The sequence below is a fragment of the Channa argus genome, chromosome 3, assembly GCF_033026475.1.
Source record: "Channa argus isolate prfri chromosome 3, Channa argus male v1.0, whole genome shotgun sequence".
In the NCBI taxonomy this organism is placed as follows: Eukaryota; Metazoa; Chordata; class Actinopteri; order Anabantiformes; family Channidae; genus Channa; species Channa argus.
Window position 1 is genome coordinate 1,327,988 of NC_090199.1, and position 20,074 is coordinate 1,348,061.

General features: G+C 43.9%; 1 protein-coding gene across 3 annotated transcripts in view; it reads left to right on the forward strand.

The window, feature by feature from the left end:
* LOC137124224 (protein jagged-1a-like) overlaps window positions 1–20,074 on the forward strand; it is a 44,267-nt gene continuing 24,193 nt past the window's right edge. Inside the window, exons 1-2 of one of the 3 annotated variants that reach the window (XM_067498992.1) lie at window positions 1–126; window positions 19,429–19,725. In XM_067498992.1, the coding sequence (XP_067355093.1) occupies window positions 19,471–19,725 (255 nt within the window). In that variant the 5' untranslated portion in view covers window positions 1–126; window positions 19,429–19,470. Of the gene's footprint in view, window positions 127–17,398; window positions 18,117–19,428; window positions 19,726–20,074 lie in introns of those variants that run through there. The other 2 variants (XM_067498991.1, XM_067498990.1) reach the window with 2 other exon arrangements.

Sequence of the window (20,074 nt, forward strand, 5' to 3'; positions counted from 1 at the left end):
AGCGGAGAACCCGGAGGAAACCTCCGCAAACATGGGGAGAACAATGCAAACTCCACACAGAAGGGCCCTGTGCAGTCCGGGGATTAATCCTGGGACCTTGTTGCCGTGCTGCCAAAGTTACTTACTGTAAGTAGAATGTTGAGCACAGAATTTTCCCTTAGAATAACGGTGCAGTGATACTTGAACATAACATGGCTCCGCTTTTTGAAATATAATTGTCTTATATTCAGGTCACGGCAGTTATTCACCAACAACTCATAAACAATTTGCTGTGCCACTTTCTGGTGTAACCACGGAGCAATGTCCCAGATTTCAAAGTTCCTTAAAGTCAGAAAAGCTGGAGGAGGTTGAATAAAGTCCTCACTTTTCAGGTGAAACTGAGCAGAAACTGTGGCTCACTTCCTTCCTCTGACAAACAGACCTGATGCTTCTTGACAAGCTAAATCATCTGCTAAATGTGGAGACTTCCTCCCTCTGAGGAGTTCAGCTGTTCAAGCCGTTGAGGCAGAAGCAAACGAGGAAATAAATCTAAAAAAGGCCTGAGGGCAGACTGACACAAGCTCCATTAACTGCTTATCCCACAAACATTTTACACATGTCGCCGTTTGGCGTCCGTCTGCAGGTCAGCTTGGCGCAATCATTGCATATCTGGCACATATTATTTTGGGACTGGACATTTCAACGACACTTTAATGGATTAATCAATTAAAGCCAAATACAAACATGTACGCGTTTGAAATCCTCCAGTCTCTGCTCACACATGCATTTTGTTTATGTCTTTTTCTCCGTTGCAAAAACTCTAATTTGGCTCCAGAGTGTAAGCATCCATTTCTCATGGTCTCAGGTTTCCATTCTGACATTTGCAGTCTGAGTCACAGATGTAACAGATGAACTGTGATGCAGCAGCCAGGCGCTCTGGTAAAGGTCACACAGGCGGACTGGACGGGTGTGTCAGGGAGAGAGCACGTTGTTCCTGCACCCATGTTTCACGGGTTTCACGTCTGAAGCTGCTCTCTTCAGACTAAAGGACACACTCTGGGAGACATGGCGGCCGGGGGTCTTTACCTGCTCGGGGTAAAAGTGCAACCGCTTATTTGCAACTGTCTGACTTGAAGTGACGTCCTTTACTGTGTTTGATGCGTCCACACTTTGCATGTTTAAAGTCAATTCTTCCCAAACAAATCATGAAAGGAAACACTGATGCTATCTATTATAGTACTTCACATACAGACCCTATGTGAGGGGGGCTTCTGTGCATATAGTTTGGCAAACACTCATCACGGACGAGAAACAGCTTTAACAGCAGAAAACACAGGGAACAGGGGGAAAAAAGGTTCCATGAAGCTTTTTCTCCATTATTGGTTTTACGGTTGAGAGTTAATTTAAGGCAACTTAAAGTCAATGGGTTTGCAAAAGATCCCATTCACGGTTAAAAGAAGAAGAACATTAAGATGGCTCTGCTTCACTCTGCATGCTGACTCAGTCTGCCACCGTGTGACAGGTGTGTTTAGGCTGAACACAGGTTTAAGTGGGGGGGGAAGCAATGCAAAGACGTGAGCAGATGCAGTGTGTGTTTGTTACCTGCAGCTGATGTCTGTGCAGTCTACACGGGGTCAAGCTTGACGAGTCAAATCAGTGCAAGTAACACAAAGCAAAACGTGCAACTTCTGAGGAGCAGGAATGTTCACAGGTGATCAAACAGATTTTCACTTACTAAATGAAGGCAAACAGATCAAGACCAGATTAGCTCACAGGCCTAATGTGGGCTGAGCCGAGACCCACTACCCAAATGATTCCACATATATCACGTTACCTTTTTAATTGAAGTGACAGGATCCTGAGCTAACAACACCTTTACAGCACCAAGTACTCGTATCAAAACAGAATAGACATAAATAAATGCTGAGCTGTTTGACTTCTCTTCCGTCCCTTCATGTTGCCTTCAGGTATCCACAGTGATTAAACATTTTTACGGCTATTTAATTACATTTGCTGCTGTGCTGGCGCCTCTTTGAAGCTCACAATCCTCATACACCTTTTCATTGACCTTAGGGCACGTGGAGAGGACTGTGAACTGAAGCTGCACAGTTTTCTATGTTTTCACTCTGAAATGACAAATAGAAAAGTTGGCAGCGTCCCATGCTGTCAGCATTCGGCGTTGATTTCAGTCGAAGAAAGCATGAGATTTCTTTCCCCGCAAAGTCTTCAGTCTCAGGATGGGCCCCGGGGGATCATCGCCGGAAAGTCTTAAGTTGACGCTGATGCTGTGCGATGCTGATGGACCTGGCTGATCACTGACGGATTTCTCTGAAACCCTGCTTTATGGGGTGGTTAATCAGGAGACAGTGTGTCTGTGGGTTTTGAAGCCATTTCATAAAAGGCTAAAGAGTCACACAAAGGCTGAATCTTTGAAGGTAGTTTTCAGTAAATTTGTCCCAAAATCCTTTGTAACTTTCTTAGCAGCTTCTTACCAATTAACAAAATATAGGTTTTGTTTATGCAATGGAATCAAACTAAATGAATAATAGCAAAGCTGTATATAGAAAGTAATTTCCAAAACGGCTGTTTGTACAAAAGGTGATATGTAACACACACACGTATTGGCTCAAAGTTATGTTGATAACTAGTCTGAACATTAACCCTGCATCACAGCTCACTGACGCAGAGCAGACATAATAAGTCCCCCCACTGAAGTAAGGTGTAAATGGGTTAAAGCGAGTCTTCTTTCAGCCCACTGATGTGTTGGTCCCCTGAGCATTTGTGACCTTTTCGAAATGCTCCTCTAAATGTAAAGCTGGAACCAGTGTCACAAAGATAAAAAAAAACACCCATTTCAGCTGCTGAGGATGAATCCACCACGTGGACATTTTGCGATTGCTGTCTCTGTCCTCTGTCCTTAACCATTGGTTCCCCCTCCACAGTACCCACTGCTCATCAAACGGATCATCCGAATCTAAGTTGGTATCTGAACACACCTGATCCAGGTAATCAGCAGGTTACCTCTAGATCACCTGTCTTCACAGAGTGAGTTACCGATTACGAGTTTAAGTGATTTCCACTTCTGAAACATTAAACCGGAGCTTTTTTCACAAAACTTTCTGGGGTTTTACAAGAAAGAAACAGTTCCTGGTGGCACTTGAAAAGAAGGGCAGGGAGCAGCCAAACCCTCTTTGGGGAGTTTATCCTCTTCTGGGGGGCATGAATATCCACAAAACCATTCATGGAAATCCCATCAGTGGTTGTCAAAATATTGTACCAAAGTCTACCCCGACGTGCCCAGTTGACCACAACTCCTCATTTCTAGCAGGGCAAAGGAACAGATCAAGAGAGTAGGCAGGAATCTGCAATAGAATAACCAAAATGAAGTGAAAATTGAAAGTGTGATTAGGCATTGGGGAGTGGGGTGGACATCTTTGCAGTCTCTTGGATCAGCCTGATGAATAATTTAAAGCCTCTTCAGACAATAACGGCTCTATTCTCCTCTCGGGGGATTGCTGTTATGATGCCAGGCTCCGGCCCAACCCTCAGTCATTACCCTGTTTGCTGTTGTCGTGGAAAAATCCACCTAACTGCAATATTGCGGTTTCACTTTTTCCTTCCTCAAAATAAAAGCTGACACGATCATCAGTGTGTTGACTGACTTGCATGGGATTGTCGTAGAATCCCGCTGCATGACGATTTCAAAAGCGCATCAAAAGTCAATGAGAAATGAATTTCTCTGTCCTCCAGTCGCTGTTAATTGTGCAGTTAACACACACGTACATGTGGTGTGTGTCTGACAGCATGTGTCTGGATCACAGCTGTATGAAGTTATGTGAGGGAACGGCTTCTGGGCTCTGTTTGCAAAGATGGAACATGTTAAAATGAATGAGAACTGTTTGGGTGGGACTGCTGCCAGAGCACCCCCTTCCCCCCGAACCTCCCCGTTACCACCCCACCCTAAACGTTTTGGCTCCGTTCCCAGGCCTTGTCTCAGCCTTGTAATACATTTCTATCACGCAGGAATGCTGCACAGTCCCCCACCAGTCTCCTCCAGTTAAGATTTCTGTGGGACGGGACAGAGATGCCCCCGGATCCTCAGTTCTCTTTAGTCAGGCAGCAACATTTTAAAATGTGAACAAGATGTGCAGCTGCACAGCAAAAATTCTCGAGCGGAAAAATAAGTTGTGTCATGTGAGATAGAGTTGTTCTTAAACAGTTTAGTTTGGCTGCAGGCGACAGATCTGTAAACTACGATACTACGATGCAGAACATGATTTATGAAGCGCATTTGAAAACCACAGACCTTTGCTAGAATATGGTTTATGAGCTTGGATATGTTTGAAGAGTGTGGTTATGCTATCTGTCCACACATTGTTGTTTTTCTTTCCCCTCAGAGTCCACTGTGCGTGTCTCATTGTTCCAGAGACAAGTCTTCAGTAATCAGGAGACATTAGTTTCTTATAGTGTGTCAATTATTGCACATGCATTTTTCTCTAGAGACTTTCTTTAAATGGAAAAATGATACCCACAAACTATTTGGGTTCCTAATGTGGCCTCCAGGATTTGCCAGGGCAGCGGCTCAGCATCCTTCAGTCTTCTCTCCTCTCTGAAGCTGAACTGTCTGAGTTTGTGAATGTAAATGTGCACAGTGTCCTGCATTGATTCAGAGCCTCGCACGACCGGGAAGCAGCGGTGTGTGTGTTCCCTTAGTGGGAAGGCTGAGCTGCTAACATGCTGTTAGCTGCTAACATGCTGTCAATGAGCAGAGTTTGACTGTGCGTGTTAGTAGCCCCGACTACAGGACATGGCAGTAATGGAGATGACCAGCACCTGCACAGTCAGTTAGGTTGTATATTCAGAAAGACAGGGTCTGATGTCTCTGATGTTGCAGAGGACAGATCTGTCTCCGAAAGACAGATGAGATATGGTCAGTAAAGCTCAGTTGGTTGTTGATGATGATCCCCAGACTTCTAGCAGATCTCGTTGGGACAAACACTGAAGACCCAGTGTTGATGCTGATGTTGTGTTGTGCTGAAGTTCATAACCACAATTTTTCATGACTATACCTACGTCAAAGATCAACGGCTTTCAGCTCGTCCCTTGAGGGGTCACCACACTTCTTGATTTGACAAGAGTATTTGTATGTCAGATGCCCATCCCGCTCCAGACCTCCCATTTTATCCGGGCTTGGGACTGGCACCAAGGTGGCCCTTGATGGCTCCTTCAGCATCCTAACCCGATGCGCGACCCGTTGAGCCACCAGGCCCCCATCATCACTGTATCTACATACCCTCAGAAATTGTTCCATGGTGCTTCAAAGAATATCTGCATAACGGTGACCCTGTATTTTATCTCGTGGCTACATGTCCACATGTCTGAACAGTGCCTTCGTAGACATGTGCGTATGGCTCATCTGCAGCTGACAGGACGTCATTATGCATTGCACAGTACACGTCAAAGAATATGCAAGTATTTTCACTTCACAAATTATAAAGGTGAAGTATTTGGTATTTAGCCTCAAGTAAAAGCCACATCCTCCTCAGCTCTCAAACACCTGTCTGGACACATATGGAAGTTTTCTCCTCACACACAATAATGATTTAGATTTGTACTGTGCAAATCTCCAAACAAGACATGTCCCAGACCACTGTCTTGAGCTACAAACTCTTCTTTTACTGAGCAAATCAAATGTTTCATGTTTACAAATGAAAGGGCCTCTTGTAACCATCACCACCAACAAGGATATGAGGAGATGTTTGGCTGACGGCAAGAAACAGAAGCAGAAGAACCAGAAGAAGAAGCAGAAGAAGCAAAAGAAGCAGCAGAAGAAGCAGAAGAAGAAGAAGAAGAAGCAGAAGAAGCAGCAGAAGAAGAAGAAGAAGAAGAAGCAGGAGAAGCAGAAGAAGCAGGAGAAGCAGCAGCAGAAGAAAAAGAAGAAGCAGGAGAATCAGCTCCTTTGTTTGTTCTATTCCACTGAACAACAATGACAAAGTGCAAACATAAGTTCTTCACATGAACAGTGAACCATGAATGTTCACAGACTCAGGCAGGTGATGACACTGACATCATGGACACACCCTGACATGAAGACCGTGAATTGGCCTCAACTCTTCTTCCTGTTTTGCAGGACGAAACCTACACGACTCCTCCATCCTCATTAGTTCCTGCCAGGTCGTCTGCAGAGAGTTTGACCTGCTATACTCCGAAAGCAACAAATTCATGTCAAGCTTTTTCAGTTCTGATAAAGTCTGGTGACATTAGGTGAAACTAACAAACTGTGTGTAAAGGGAATTTTTCCCTTGATTACTGGCATATAAACAAATGTTTTAAGATGAATGAATAGGAAGTTGTTGTTTCACAGAAGACAAAGCTCTCACACGTTCTCTCCCCCGGCACAACTAAAAAACCAGTAAATTAAATTAAATTAAATTTTATCTTGGAAACACATTTAAATAAATTGAGGTAACAGGTCCCTGAATTACTTTGTATTTTGCCTGTTTTCGGTCTCTGCTCGGATCCTGGACTTTACCTCTGTCTGCGTCTTCTGCTGGGACCAGGACTATCTGATTTGAACCCCTTTAGAGCTGTAGAGCGGGAAGTCTGATTTCACACACAGACATTTAAAAGGTTACAGCCCCAAAAGCTTTGGCTTGTCCACAGAGGATAATATGGTTCCAATTCCTGAACCCAGATGAAAATGGCAACAGGACAAGTGAGCAGCTCGTACCGTCCTCATGTAAGTCAGATACTTACAAAACGGGTGTTTCCGTGGATGTGAACACAGTTGCCTGTTAAGGGACTGTCTGTGACAAACATCTGCACAGATTTTACAATCCAAACATCTGGCGATGATTAGCACAACTGGCTTCAGATGCTCATGCTGCTCTCAGTCTCTGAAGGAAGCTGGAAAAACTGGGGTTTTCCTGGTGAAGCAGGTGTAACGTTTCTGACACCATCAGGGCCCATGGTGTATGGACTGGACTGATGGTTCTGCAGAGTCAAAACCCATCAACGTTTCTGAGTCTGCAGCTCAGCAGAAAACAAGAGGAAAACTGTAAGACACAAAAAGAGTCCAATGGTGGTTCTCTGTGTTTTTACTCATGGTTCTCTCACTGGTCGTCTCTCTGTATTTTTCGTCTGACTGGACCTTCGCTGTTAGAGCTTCTCTGGTTCTAGGAACCTGAATTCTAGGTTCCAAACTAACCTGATTTTAGTTGAAATGCTCAGAACGGGTTCTCGGTCTTTACCTGGTTCCTATACTGCTTGTCTCCCTGGTCCCTGGTTCTGAGTCTCTGGGTGCTCTCTGGGACTGTTCCTTGGTTGTCTCACTGGTTCCATTACTGGTTCTCCTAGTGCTTTTCACACCATTTCTCTCCTGAGTTTCCTCTCTTGTTCTCTCTGTCTAAATGAAACAGCTTTCCTGAAGATTTGCAGAAAGCATTCTGGGAAATGTAGTAGCTCACCAAAGTAGATGAGGCAGGAGAAAAAAGGTCCTTCTGTGACTCTGACTACAGGGAATTGTCCTCTGAAGCGAGACTCTTGCTGAAGCTCTGATTCGCTCTGTGTTGTGTTCAGGTTGATTCCCGTGTCAGTGTGTCTGCGGTTCTCGGTTCCCACACATTCATTCACCATGTGATTCCTGACGGTGGGAACGCCAACACAGAGGGCTTGTGTCTGCAGCCACAGTTCATTGTGGGAAGGAACCTTAGGAAAAACAGAAGATTGATTATCTTCTTTTTTATTACGTTAACGTTTTTAACCCTCAACTCATCTTCAGCATACCAGAGGAGTCAGGAAGGTGTGTGTGTGTGTGTGTGTGTGTGTGTGTCTGTGCGCGATGAAAAATCTCTGTCTGAAAACAGCCCGTGGAGGTTCTCTGAGGTCACAGATCATCACCTGTCAATCATCTTTTCACCTGGAGCTGCTTCGGGACATCAACCTTCACTCCATTGACACCTGTCAGAGGCGGTTAGGAGTGTGAATCCAAAATCCACATGGCTTTGGAAACGTGTCAAAAATGCTGAATTCCTGGGAATCATCAGCTTGACCGGAGTCGATCGGTTTTATCAGAGCCTGTGCAGTCACTCAGAAGAAATGTTGGTTTGGTCTGACTTGAATTATTACACAGATTACTCCTTTATCTCCATTGAAACACTAGAGATTTATCGTTTAACTGTCTTTAAAATTCTACCTGCTAAGAACAGATGTGTGAACGCTGAACACACCTTGAATGAAAAAAACTGGACGCACGTCCTTTGGGAGCTGTGGACGGGACAGCTCCTTGTTGAGGTCACTGTGCAGTAGACATACTTCTATGTCCCGCTCCATCAGCCCTGGACAGTGGACAACCACCCTGACATTGTCCAGTAAGAGACTCGCACAAACCTGAGATTTCATTTTTCCCCGTCTTTGCACAAATACTTATACTATATTAGTTGTTATAGTAGATGTGTTGGACGTACGTTGCAGTATATTTACACACAAAAATAATTGTAAAATTATTACAATAATTCATTATTATTACAAATAAGTGTTCACTGCGAGTCCTTCAAAACACCTATTACAGTGTTTCTCAGTTGCTGAGATGCGTTAAATGGATCTTTGATCCACCTGATCTTCATCATCATCTTCTCAGCAGCACAAATCTTCTCTCGTAAATGTGTTAACCGATTTTTATTGGTTCCACACAGTTTTTACATCATTTTTCAAAACAGCTAACACACTTTTCATTCAGTGACAAACAAGTTCCGAGGTGATAGAAGTTGAAATTCTGGCATAAACGTGTGCAGCTCTCTACACAAACCACAATCAGTGATCAGTTCTTATCATCTGGAGAGTTCAGCTTTTCTGTGTTTGAACAATGTGGACAAAGAATGAAATCGGATGCAGCACAGTATAAAATGTCTTTCAAATGTCTATGTTTTCATTCACTGAGGACAGAACACAGTACACACACTGTGTCACACTGAGGGTCTGAATTGGTCCAGTCTACATGTTCACTGTGCAGGTCAAAAAGAGCAGCAGGGTTTGTTCTATCTAATAAAATTACCCTGGGATATCTGGATACTGATGGATGTATTTAGTATTTTGTTGTCCACTGTGTGGTGACTAAATGATAAAAGTTGTGTTGTGTGAGGGAGAAATCTGCTTTTGTTGCATGTTTTTAATGTGAGAACATTTTGCAAACACAGTCTTTTGAACAATGAGCCTCTGTTTCAGCCTGTGTGATTTCAGAGTGAACACAAGTGTCTAAGCAAATGAGAAATATATAAATGCTGTTAATGTTTAAATCACTGCAAATTTGCTCCTTGTTGGTTAGTACGTCTACACCGTTTAACTTTACACAAAATCAGCACAGTGAATGTAAAACCTTCATTATTTTTATTTTTGTGACTTTATTGTGTTTTAATAATATTTTTTTTCCTATGTTTTATTCTTCCAACAGCGAGACACATACTTTGTTTGTTTGCAAATGAAACTGATTCTGGTTTTTAAAAGATCCTTTTGGAGCGTTTGTGGAGGTTTGACAGCAGGGTGAGAAGCACATTTTCACTGACGGAGGGGGAAATGTGGATGCAGAACACACTACCATCAGGAAGTGAATCCAAAAGTCTCAAAAACTTTGAGGTTTTTGTAGAGTCAACATGGATCCTGTTGATTCGATGCGCTGTATGTTTTATTTGAACCTTGTTGTTGCAGATTGTAATGACAGATCCAGAACTGGTTTCAGGTTTTGGCAGCTCTGAGTCCGGCCGACCAAACTGGTCTTATTCCAGCTGTTACATTCAGTTCAGCACATTAGTTCAACCGCAGCACCTCTGGGGAACGTGGCCTTTTCTTCCCAGTGAGATTGCATAATGAAAATGTGAAACACTGCCAAAACAAAGCACACACAGAGTGAACATGTGGGATTCTGAGAGCGTGATGTACAGATTATTTTTTACCATTGTGTGCTGTAGATTCAGTCTGCGTCAAGTCAGAATTTTTAATACGATTGCTCCCTTCAGGAGAGAGAACTTCTCTGAACCTCTGTTCAGGGACGGACAAAATGGGCAAATGTGCTGCACTTTAATTCCATCAGGCTGTTCTGATGGAATTCTGCTGTTCTTCTTTGCTGTTAGATGTGGAAACTGACTCATTTAGACTTGGAGGAAGTTTTGCTCTGTCACCATGGGTCCCAAATCATATCCCTGTCATTCTGTCCCATTTTGCTCCAGGTTTCTCTAGCCAGGAAATCTGACGACAGGAAGAAGCATTGACGTGGTGACACAGAAAGAGGGTCGAAGACAGTGTCCTAGATCTGTGACCCAACAAAGTCTGGGTCATAAGTGTAGTTTGACTTCAGAGCTACATCACCATTAGTGATGCACCGTGAAATGAGGCACTGATTATAAAATCAGGTGTCCCTCGAGTCTCTCTTTGGTCTCCTGTCCGTTGCCATGACTGGGTTCACACTCTCCTCCTCTTCAATCCTCAATCAGCAATCAGTCGATAACAATTTGCTTTGTCTTCCCCCAACAACACACCCCTATGTACGATGGTATCCTATTTCAGGTGATACGCCGTGGGTGGTGCAGGGACAGTTCAAAAACAAGCAGGGGTCCCGGAGGAATCCCTGGTCTACACAAAGCAAAGTTAGTCCACAGTGTGGCTGAAAACTGTGTCTCTGCTTTGACAAACATACGTCCATTGTTGAGCTCTAGACAGACGGTATGCCTGACAAAAACCTGACAAGCCATAAAACTGCAGTTTTCTGGGTTGGAGTCTGGCTCAAACCCCCTCTTTTCTTTCATGGACCTCTCAAGCACCTTTAGACAAAAAAAACAAAAAAAAAACAGTTGTAATATTTGACTGACATAGACCCAGAGTGTCTGGTTTAAACATTATGGTTCAGAACACTCACATTTTCTGCCTCATCTCCTGCTGTGTGCTGACACAGATACTGTTGCTCTGAATACGTCCTTCCTCAAGCAGAACTGAGGATTACAGGTTGCACGTGGAAGAAATTCCTGATTTGACAGCTGGTCAGACACGCTCTCAGTTTACATGAGGCATCTTTGTAGCTCGTTCATATCAAGAGGAACCCAAAATCAAGTTTCCTTCAAGAAAACAGCTTAAAATGGGCTTCAAAGGTTAGATGTGCTGGGTTGTCAAAAACTGACTGGGATCACTGTCCCTTCAGACCACAACAGGATGATTCATGTTGTTGGATGTGCAGGATTGTGGCAACAATATAAACTACAGCTGCAGTTTTAAGAAGCCCCCAAACAGCCAGTACGGTGACAACTTTCCCCATGTGGCATGTGGACGATCGGCCGTCTTCAGGCCTGCAGCGAGTTTCCAGTGAGGACAGAAACTAAGAAAGAAATGTAATTTGAGCGTCAGCGTTTAGGTGGTTTCTGCTCCTGAGAGCACGTGTGAAAAACAGCATCTGTCTGCTGCTATTTGGTCTTTTCCCAACCGAAAGTTTTACTTCTCTGCTGGATAATGTGAGGATGCATCACTGTAAGTACATGTAGGTGAAAAGTCCAGCGCAGACATCAGGACAAACTGGGGTACACACAGAAGATGAGACAGGGGTCTTCACTCTGCCGTGAATCCAGTCTGTTGCCCTGAAGCAGATTCTTTTACTTCAAAGCTTCGAGGTTCTGCTGCTGCTGTTTACAGAGCTGCTTCACTTCACAAAGCAAAGAGCAGCTTCATCTAATTACACTTTCCTCAAACAAAAGGAGGACAGAAAGGCATCTGTCAGTAAACAGAGGGTGAGGGACAACATGCTTCAGTCTCCAGGAGAGTCTGCGGTCGTCATGCTACATAAGCATCAAAATTACCGGTTTCAACAATAAGCGAACGAGCAGCAGTTTGATGCTCGGTGCTTCACTCAGCAGTATCTGACACGAGCCACTATCAGGGTCCATGTTTGTTTCATGCAGCAGAGTTCTGGGAAACTGCTCTGCATGAGTGGGTCAGTCAGACATCCGAGAAGGAGAAACACACAACTTTCTTATCTGTTATCACTTCTAGGAGGAGCTCATGAGCAAAGAAGCACAATAAAGCAAACAGTAGGTGGTTCTCAAACTGCCAGCACTTACGGTACCTGATGTGTGCCCCTGTTTGCGTCTGCATGGCACAAGTCCACGGTAAAATAAGTAACTGACAACAAGCATGTTGGACTGTCACAAACGTCCCCACTTTACACTGCGACGGGCCATTGAAGCAGATCATTACAGAAGATGGTCTCTTAGTGGTGTCAGTGTCAGTGTCTTGCCCAGGGACACTTCAGCATGTGGTTAGGAAAAGCGGGGCAGAACCTCCGACCCTACGGTGGGTAGGTGGTCACTCTAACAACTGAGCCACTGCCGCCCCCATATATCATACTACATGTCCACCATGTCCACCCTGAGCAAGACACTGAACCCCAACTTAGTGCTTTGAGTGACAGCAGGTAGAAAAGATAAGTGCAGAACATTTATATAGACACACTACTATATAAACCTTTATATATGAAAAGATCGACGGCTTTCAGCTTGTGTCTTCAGGGGTCTCCACAGCGGAACGTATTCCGCCTGTTGATTTGGCATGAGTTTTTATGCCGAATGCCCTTCCTACCGCAATCTACCCATTTTATCCGGACTTGGGACCATCACCAAGGTGGCCCCTGCTGGCTGGGTGGGGCCACACCTACTCGGACCCACAGTCTTCTGCATTCAACCCAATGCTCTACTTCTGAGCTGCAGGGCCCCATTATACAACTTTATATATACTATGTAAGACTTAAAGCTAGTAAAATAATCTAAGGACCAAAAGATAGAAGAATGTGCAAAACTAAAATCTAGTCCAAAGTACTGTGCACGGAGTTCAAATGGATTATAAATGTAAGCAATGACAGAAGTGGAGATCTGTGTGTGTGTGGCCCCTGGTGATCTGACCGAGTTGAGGGCCTGGATGGCCTGCAGGACAAACTGTCCTCCTTCTCTTTGTGTTGGACTTCAGGAAACGGTGATTGGGGTCCATCACCATCGTCTTTCTACCTGATGTGATTCCCCTTTCAGTAAAACTGTCAGGGGGAACCGGAAACCAAACCACCAACCCTGGAGTTCTTAGACGACTGCTTTGCTAACTGACCCACAGACGCCAACTAATCTTTTCTTGTCTGACTGAGCCTGATGGGTCAAGTTGGGCCCTGAGGGTTTGGGTTGAACACAAATGTATAGTTTGGCTTAGGTTCTGTCACATAAACCTGTGAATCAGATTTTCATTCTAAGTAAAGTCATTTCCTAAACCAGCTGCTCATTTGTTGGGGACTATTTTTAGCGCCGGCTTAGCTTTAATAAGAGAGGAGGACTGTGTTTGTGTGTGTGTGTGTGTGTTTGTGTGTGTGTGTGTGTTTGTGTGTGTGTGTTCGTAGTGACCCAGAGCTGGGAATTGTGGACAATAGGAAAAAAGTAGAATATCACCAGAAGACAAAGAAGAACAAAAAGCAGGAAACTTGTTGTTTGTTGGTTTGTGATCTGCATCTCACTGAGATAAAAATCACACGAGTCACGCTGGAGAAGCAGCAGGGCCAAACCTCTGGCTGCTGATAAACCTTTGTGGCCGGTTTGTGGTTTCAGCGACCGAGTTTGTTTCGAAACACTCGATCCCTCCCTACGCTGATGACCTCGAGGTCAGAGACAGGCGAAGAGGGACGGCGTGGGAAGATTTCACACTGAGCGAGGAGCAGAGCTCACAGAACAGAGCTGGTTCTTCAGTCCCAGGACAGTTCTGATCATGTGGTTTTTACACTACTGTACTGTTGTTCCACACACACACACACACACACAGAGGCAGCAGGTTAATGTGCAGCTCATTCTAATTTTAAAACCCTTAAAGAATTAGTTAAACGTTTAGTGAAAAATTTCCTGTGAAGAGCCTGAGGTCAGTCCCATGTCTGTGTGGGACAGAGCTGGACTCAGGACGTGGTTAGCTTAGCTTAGCATAGAAACTGGGAACAGCGGGAACCAGCCTGGTTCCAAGGTGTCCAAATGGATCCTCCACCTGTGGGTTGGGGACTATGTCTTCCAGCTATGGTCGTGGCCTGTCTCCTGACTCTGTGAATATCACCTGCTAAATCCTGTTTCTTAGAAAACTCACCGGAATAATCTTGACGTTGTGGTTTGTTGCCGTGACACCAAATGTAAAAACAACTCATCTGGTTGCTCGGCTGCAACAAAACCTCGCAGTCTTGGTTTCATGATGAACAAGAGCTTCATACTTTCCACGAGACAAAACAACAAGCTATTGTGCACAATTCATGAGTGAAGACGTATATGAATTAAACTGAAACTTAAGCGTTTTGGGCTCTTTATGAATCAGCATTTAAACAGGACAGATATGTGACAAAAAGGAGCTTCTGCTGAACTGAGCTGAGCACAAATGCACCAATACATTCACGTGAACATTTCGGGTGTGTGTCTGTGTGTCAGAGGTGAGTAACAGAGGGATTGTTAGGTGAAGATAACTGGGAGAACAGCTGGTTGACACAGTGGACTTTACAGGAACTTTTACTTATCACACGAACATTCCACCTTGACACAACTCTGTTCCCAGTCAAAGGGTTTTACACACACTGGCCATGAACTCTGGCCCAACACTGACCTGAGATCTGCTTACTGGACTGAATCTGAGTCCATCTTACACATATAGTGTAGCTGCTGCTGAAATCCTCTTTAATGCTTTTGCAGGTGTCAGTGCTGCACACAAGGCTGCTTCAGAAAACACATTGAGTCTATGGCTCAGACAAACAAGCTCGTCCAGACTGCAGATAAAACTTTCAGGTTTTAGCGTCTGTGTGGTCACTGTGGACAATCAAAGTTCTTGTTTCACATATTTCTTTAAGATCTTTATCTATTTAGCTCGTACCTCAAACCAGGACACTTTCAGCTGACTCTGGTTAAAGGGCCTGTCTGGAAACGAGCAGGTCATGTTTTCAAATCCCGCAGTGATTATTACAGTAAATATGTGGACAAATGAATCTGTTCTGGGGGAGGAGCTGGACTTTCTACATGTTGTGGCTGAAAGCAGGAGGATGCTGTCCTGGACAATCTCCCCCACCCTCTGCACAGTGTGAGCCACAGACTGATCACTACCTCATCACAATCATGTGTCATCATTTATACTCACACTCAACCTCTAACCATCATCCTTCGCATTCTCCTCAGTACATCACTTGTAAAATTCCCTAAACAAATCTTTTGCTAATTAAAGTGCATCAGACAAATAAAATGTGTCCACCAATTTACTGAAAACCATGAACCTCAATCTTTCTTTACACACAATGTGTCAGAACATATGATTTCTACCAGAGTAAATGTAGCTTCACTTCTTTATATTTTCTGTGGAACTGTTTGGATCTGCCATCCAGGACTCGGATCCCAGAGCCCTGCACAAAAACACCTTGTAGATCTGCAAAGAAGCTCTTTATTATTTCCATGTATACACATCAGAATGTTTGATGGTTTACTTTTTTCTTTGACTCCTGCTTCACATCCCCTCTGCCTTTTCTTACTTGCCCCTGCAGACATGTCAGTACCTGCAAGCAGCCAGTAGCTGGTTTATTGTCCAATTAGCAGCCTGTAGCTCTTTCTTTGTCAGTTTACTTGACTTTGTGCGAAGCAGCTTGATTTCAGCAGGAAGTAGCTGGTAATAGCAGAAAATTGTTGTTTTGGCAGAAGATGGAGCCTTTGCTTACAGGTGCTTTAATGTGCTTACAGGTACAAATGAGCCTGCGATTTGATGTTTTGATGTACAGTGTTTTTTAAATTTTCCTTCATTTATTTATTGTGAATTCCACCTCCAGCCGTGAACAACTCACAACCTTATGCAGAGAAATCTCACACAAAGCATCAGAAGCAATGTGAGCAGGTAGATCAGTTTAACCGAGATTCTCTGGGCCCTCAAAACTCATCCGGGTCAGGTTGTTAAAATTTCAGGGGGACCTGAGTCTCTGACACATCATTAGAGGCGCAGAAGGGTGTGGGGGGAGGAGGTGGTGGTGAGGGGGAGGTGCAGCTTGGTGGGGGGAGTGTTTTGTCTCCCTTTCATTGACAGCAGTCCAATAATCTATTCATGAGGCTCCTTCAGGGAAAAGAGCCCAGCTGCTCTATTTTGAGAATAAAGAGGAGGCCACCTTTGTTCTGTCGCTCAGGCTCTATTTCATGAACATCAGCCCCCCTCCGTCACCGCCTCCGCTGCTTCCTTTCATTCCTCCACTCCCCAAATTCAGATATTTCTTTCTAGATTTATATCTGTATATATATCTTTTCCTCATAATTGTTTTAGATTTTACAGTCGGTTGCTGTCAGGTTTTAAACTACATTTTGTTATTTTTGTCCAATTTATTTGAAGGTGTTTCCATCCTTTTATTCAGCTGCTGCTTTATAAAATAACAGTAGAAATCCGATGGGAACTAGTGTTCACACGTTTAATGCAGAATGAGAAACAAAATTGAAGAACAGATGTGATAAAATGGGTGAAAGTTAAAACTGTGCTGATAGATAAAGATGATAACTCTGGTAGTGATGAAGGTGATGGTGGTTACTTTGACAGCACCTGCAGCAACTTGGTTTGTGTTCCCCTAGTCGGACCCTTGGCGATGACATATTAGATGATTTGACATGTCGAGTCAGCGTCGGTCAGTGTCGGCCCATTGGTGAAAGAGACCACTCTGATTGGCTGTTCAATAAGTGAATAAGTGAATGAGAACGGACCATTAGCAATGTCAGTAGAAAATGGTACTGCAGGCATAGAAGCAGTTATAAACTGTCTGTGATACGTCCGATTGGTCTGAAAATGTTAATCTTGTTCACAGTTTGTACAGATTTTCCATTTCCTCCTTTTCTTAGCCCAGATGAAGCTGGTAATAGCCAACAAAGCAGTTGGTTTTTTCTGGTGCTTGTTCTTTCACACAAGTTTGGGGTGTTATGGCCCTTAGACCACAGAGGCTTTTGATTTGAAAGTTCCGTCTTTCAGGGTGTGCACATACTTTTCGCAGTAAAGTATATGTTATAGTGGGGCTTCAGCTTTTTTTTATAAAATTAAGTGTGAGTGTGAATGGTTGTCTGTCTCTGTGTGTCTCTCTGTGTTGGGCCTGAGACTGGAGACCTGTTCCACTCCCCATGAGGCTGAAAAGACCAAGTGGTGACAGAAAACAGACGGGCACAAATTTTTAAATTTTCTTTCCAAATATATTTTAGTAGACTTTCTGGAAGAGGTTTCTTTATTTTACTTGCATAATTCAGGGGATTTCATGAACTTTATAAAACCTTGAGCTGAATTGTTAATGAAATAAAGATGCTTCTTCCAGGAAACTACAACAGTTTTTCATTTTTGTCATTTTATGAAATATTTTATAAACCTACATACATATTAGACCAACAACCCCACAGCGAAGCAAAACCAAAGCATTATGATTTTTTTGTTACGTAGAAACAAAAAAATGTCTGCTTGACATTTCCGAGCTTCCGTATAGGCAACAGCTTAACAGCAACAAGTGACAAACTACAGACAATTTTGGAAGGAAGGAAAATATTTTAAAAATTATTTGAACAGTAACCATCAGCAGGGCTTCAGCTTCTTCTCCTTCAGTTTGTATAATTATCACTTAGACGTTAAGACCCTCTCATGTCAGCTTTAGGGGGTGTGAAGGCACTTCTCCACCTCCATGTGAACTGTCTGTCAACAAAGCGATGCTCATTAATATGAAACAGTGGGCGTGGCTTGTCTTTAGGCTCCTCCCCGCGCTGGAGGATATTACCCAGCCTCCTCCGGTGCCGCTGAAAGTGCTGTCCGGGCTCCAGCTGGAGTCAGTCGAGCTGCGATAAAGACAACAGGACAAAAACAGACAAAAGGTTCCGTGCAGGACCGAGGCAGGACCGGTCTTTACTGGCACATCTCTGTGGACATAGTTTTGTCTCCGCTCGTGCATGTCCCTTCCTGAAGAGCGTGAACCCGGAGCGGAGGGTCGCAGCGAACATCACTGAGCACCGAGAGCCGCCAGGTAGCAGCGAGGCGTCGGTATGACCCTTACACGGAGCTCCGTCCCCCTCCCCGTCACCTTCATTCTGCAGCTGCTGCTGCTCTCTGCCCGCATCCAGGTACCAGAGTCCCGCTGCTTTCTGCCTGATTTTAGGTTCGCTTTCCACCCGCAGCTGGAAAAGTGGCGGACAAACGGTTTTCAGCCCAAAGGAGCCTTGTTAACAACTGTCAGAGAGTTTGAGAAAAGTCCGAACTGAGCTCGTAACACTTTTGCAAGTTGTTCATGAAATAGTGCAGTTTAGTATTTGTGGCATTTAATTTGGAGACTTTGAGAAAACTATGGCCTGATGCTCAAACATATTAAAACGACATAATGAAATGTATTTGTTGATTAGCTGCAGCCTGTGCTTTGCATAAATGTGAAGTATTACATCTTTTTACAGCTGCTGATCCTGTTCAGTCTGTTTTAATTTCAATCATTCATGTTTTTTAACTGCAAACTGACACTTTAACTGTAGAATTTAAAAAGCCACAGCTGTGCTCATAAATTAGTCATTTTTTTTAATGGGACTGTTCTGCAGGGACAAATTCCTTTAGATTTAGCTTTGGATCACACGCACTGTGTTCTGAGCTCATGCATCTGAGGCTCCGGCCTTAAAGCGCTGGATGAAATCAGTCTTCAGCTCGTGTTAATCAGAATCCTTCTTGTTTGTCACATTTGTGAGCTGAGAATGAATTAGGTGCTGCAGGGAACAGAAGTCGTAAAGTGAAAAGTATCCACAGCATGATGGACTCCGGCTGTTTCCTTTTGTTATTGGATATATTTGATCTTCAAACATTTCCTTTTAGCTTTTAATGGAGCGATGAGATCGGAATTAATAAGAGAAAACACAGTTGAGCTGCAGTAAGTGTGAAGGTATTGTGTTTTTTGTGTATGTATGAAAATCTTTGTCTTTGGAGCTTTTGTTTAATAAAGCCAAACATGTGAGGAGACTGTTGTTAACTGTAAAAGGCGTTTCTCCCAATTTTCAAGGAAATGATTGACAGGTTAATTAACATTAGCTTCCTGTCTGTCAACTGACTGGTGAGCTGGCCCATAGATTCAGCTGCGGCGCCATAACTACTATTGTTACAGATTCATCTTGTTTTGTCCTTCACTGATAATTTATAATAAAAAAAAAATTTCATTAAATGGAAACCTGATATTTCAATGTATAAAAAAACGTGTGAACACAGTCAGACCTGGTTCTGAGGATGACGAGACCCAGAAATCTGGTCTGGTGGGCACTTTTTCACTGTTGGACATTCAAAGGATCTGCAGCAGTTTAAAGGGACAGAGTACCAGCGAGGACAGCAGAGTCCTAATTTGCGATGGCTGCTTTAATTTGTCCTACTTCCTGCTGTTCACTCACCTGTCCACCGTGTCTTCAGGTCTCTTCAGCGTCGGGACACTTTGAGCTTCAGGTTCTGTCGATGCAGAACACCAACGGGCAGCTGCAGACCGGCACCTGCTGCGATGGGCCCCGGGACGAGAAGGATCGAGGATGCACCGCGGACGAATGTGACACCTACTTCCGCGTGTGTCTGAAGGAGTATCAGCTGAAGGTGTCCTCGGCCGGGCCCTGCAGCTTTGGCACCGCCTCCACACCCGTGCTGGGAGGAAATACGTTTACTCTGAGGAAGAGCGACAAGGCCAGTCTGGTGTTGCCCTTCAGCTTTGCTTGGCCGGTGAGTCCAAGAGTTTATAGCTTTTCCATCGGTCAGAGACGAAGGGAGGTGTGATGTCAAAATAATGCGGATAATGATGCACATTTTCAGTCGGTCTCTCCTGGAACACGTTTTATGTAGTGCTGCACTTTGCTGTTCGTGTGAAATAAGCAGTAATATTTGTTAAAGTTGGCAATAAAACAGCCATGGAGACATTCAGATGTTTGCTTTGTTGATCGCAGCCACATGAACAAACCTACAAAATCCTGGTTAATTTCATAATTGCAGCCTTCAATTTCACATTTATGACCATCAGCTTGTAATTATGAGACTTTGGCTTGTAAATAATAATTATCAGTCTCTGTGCAAA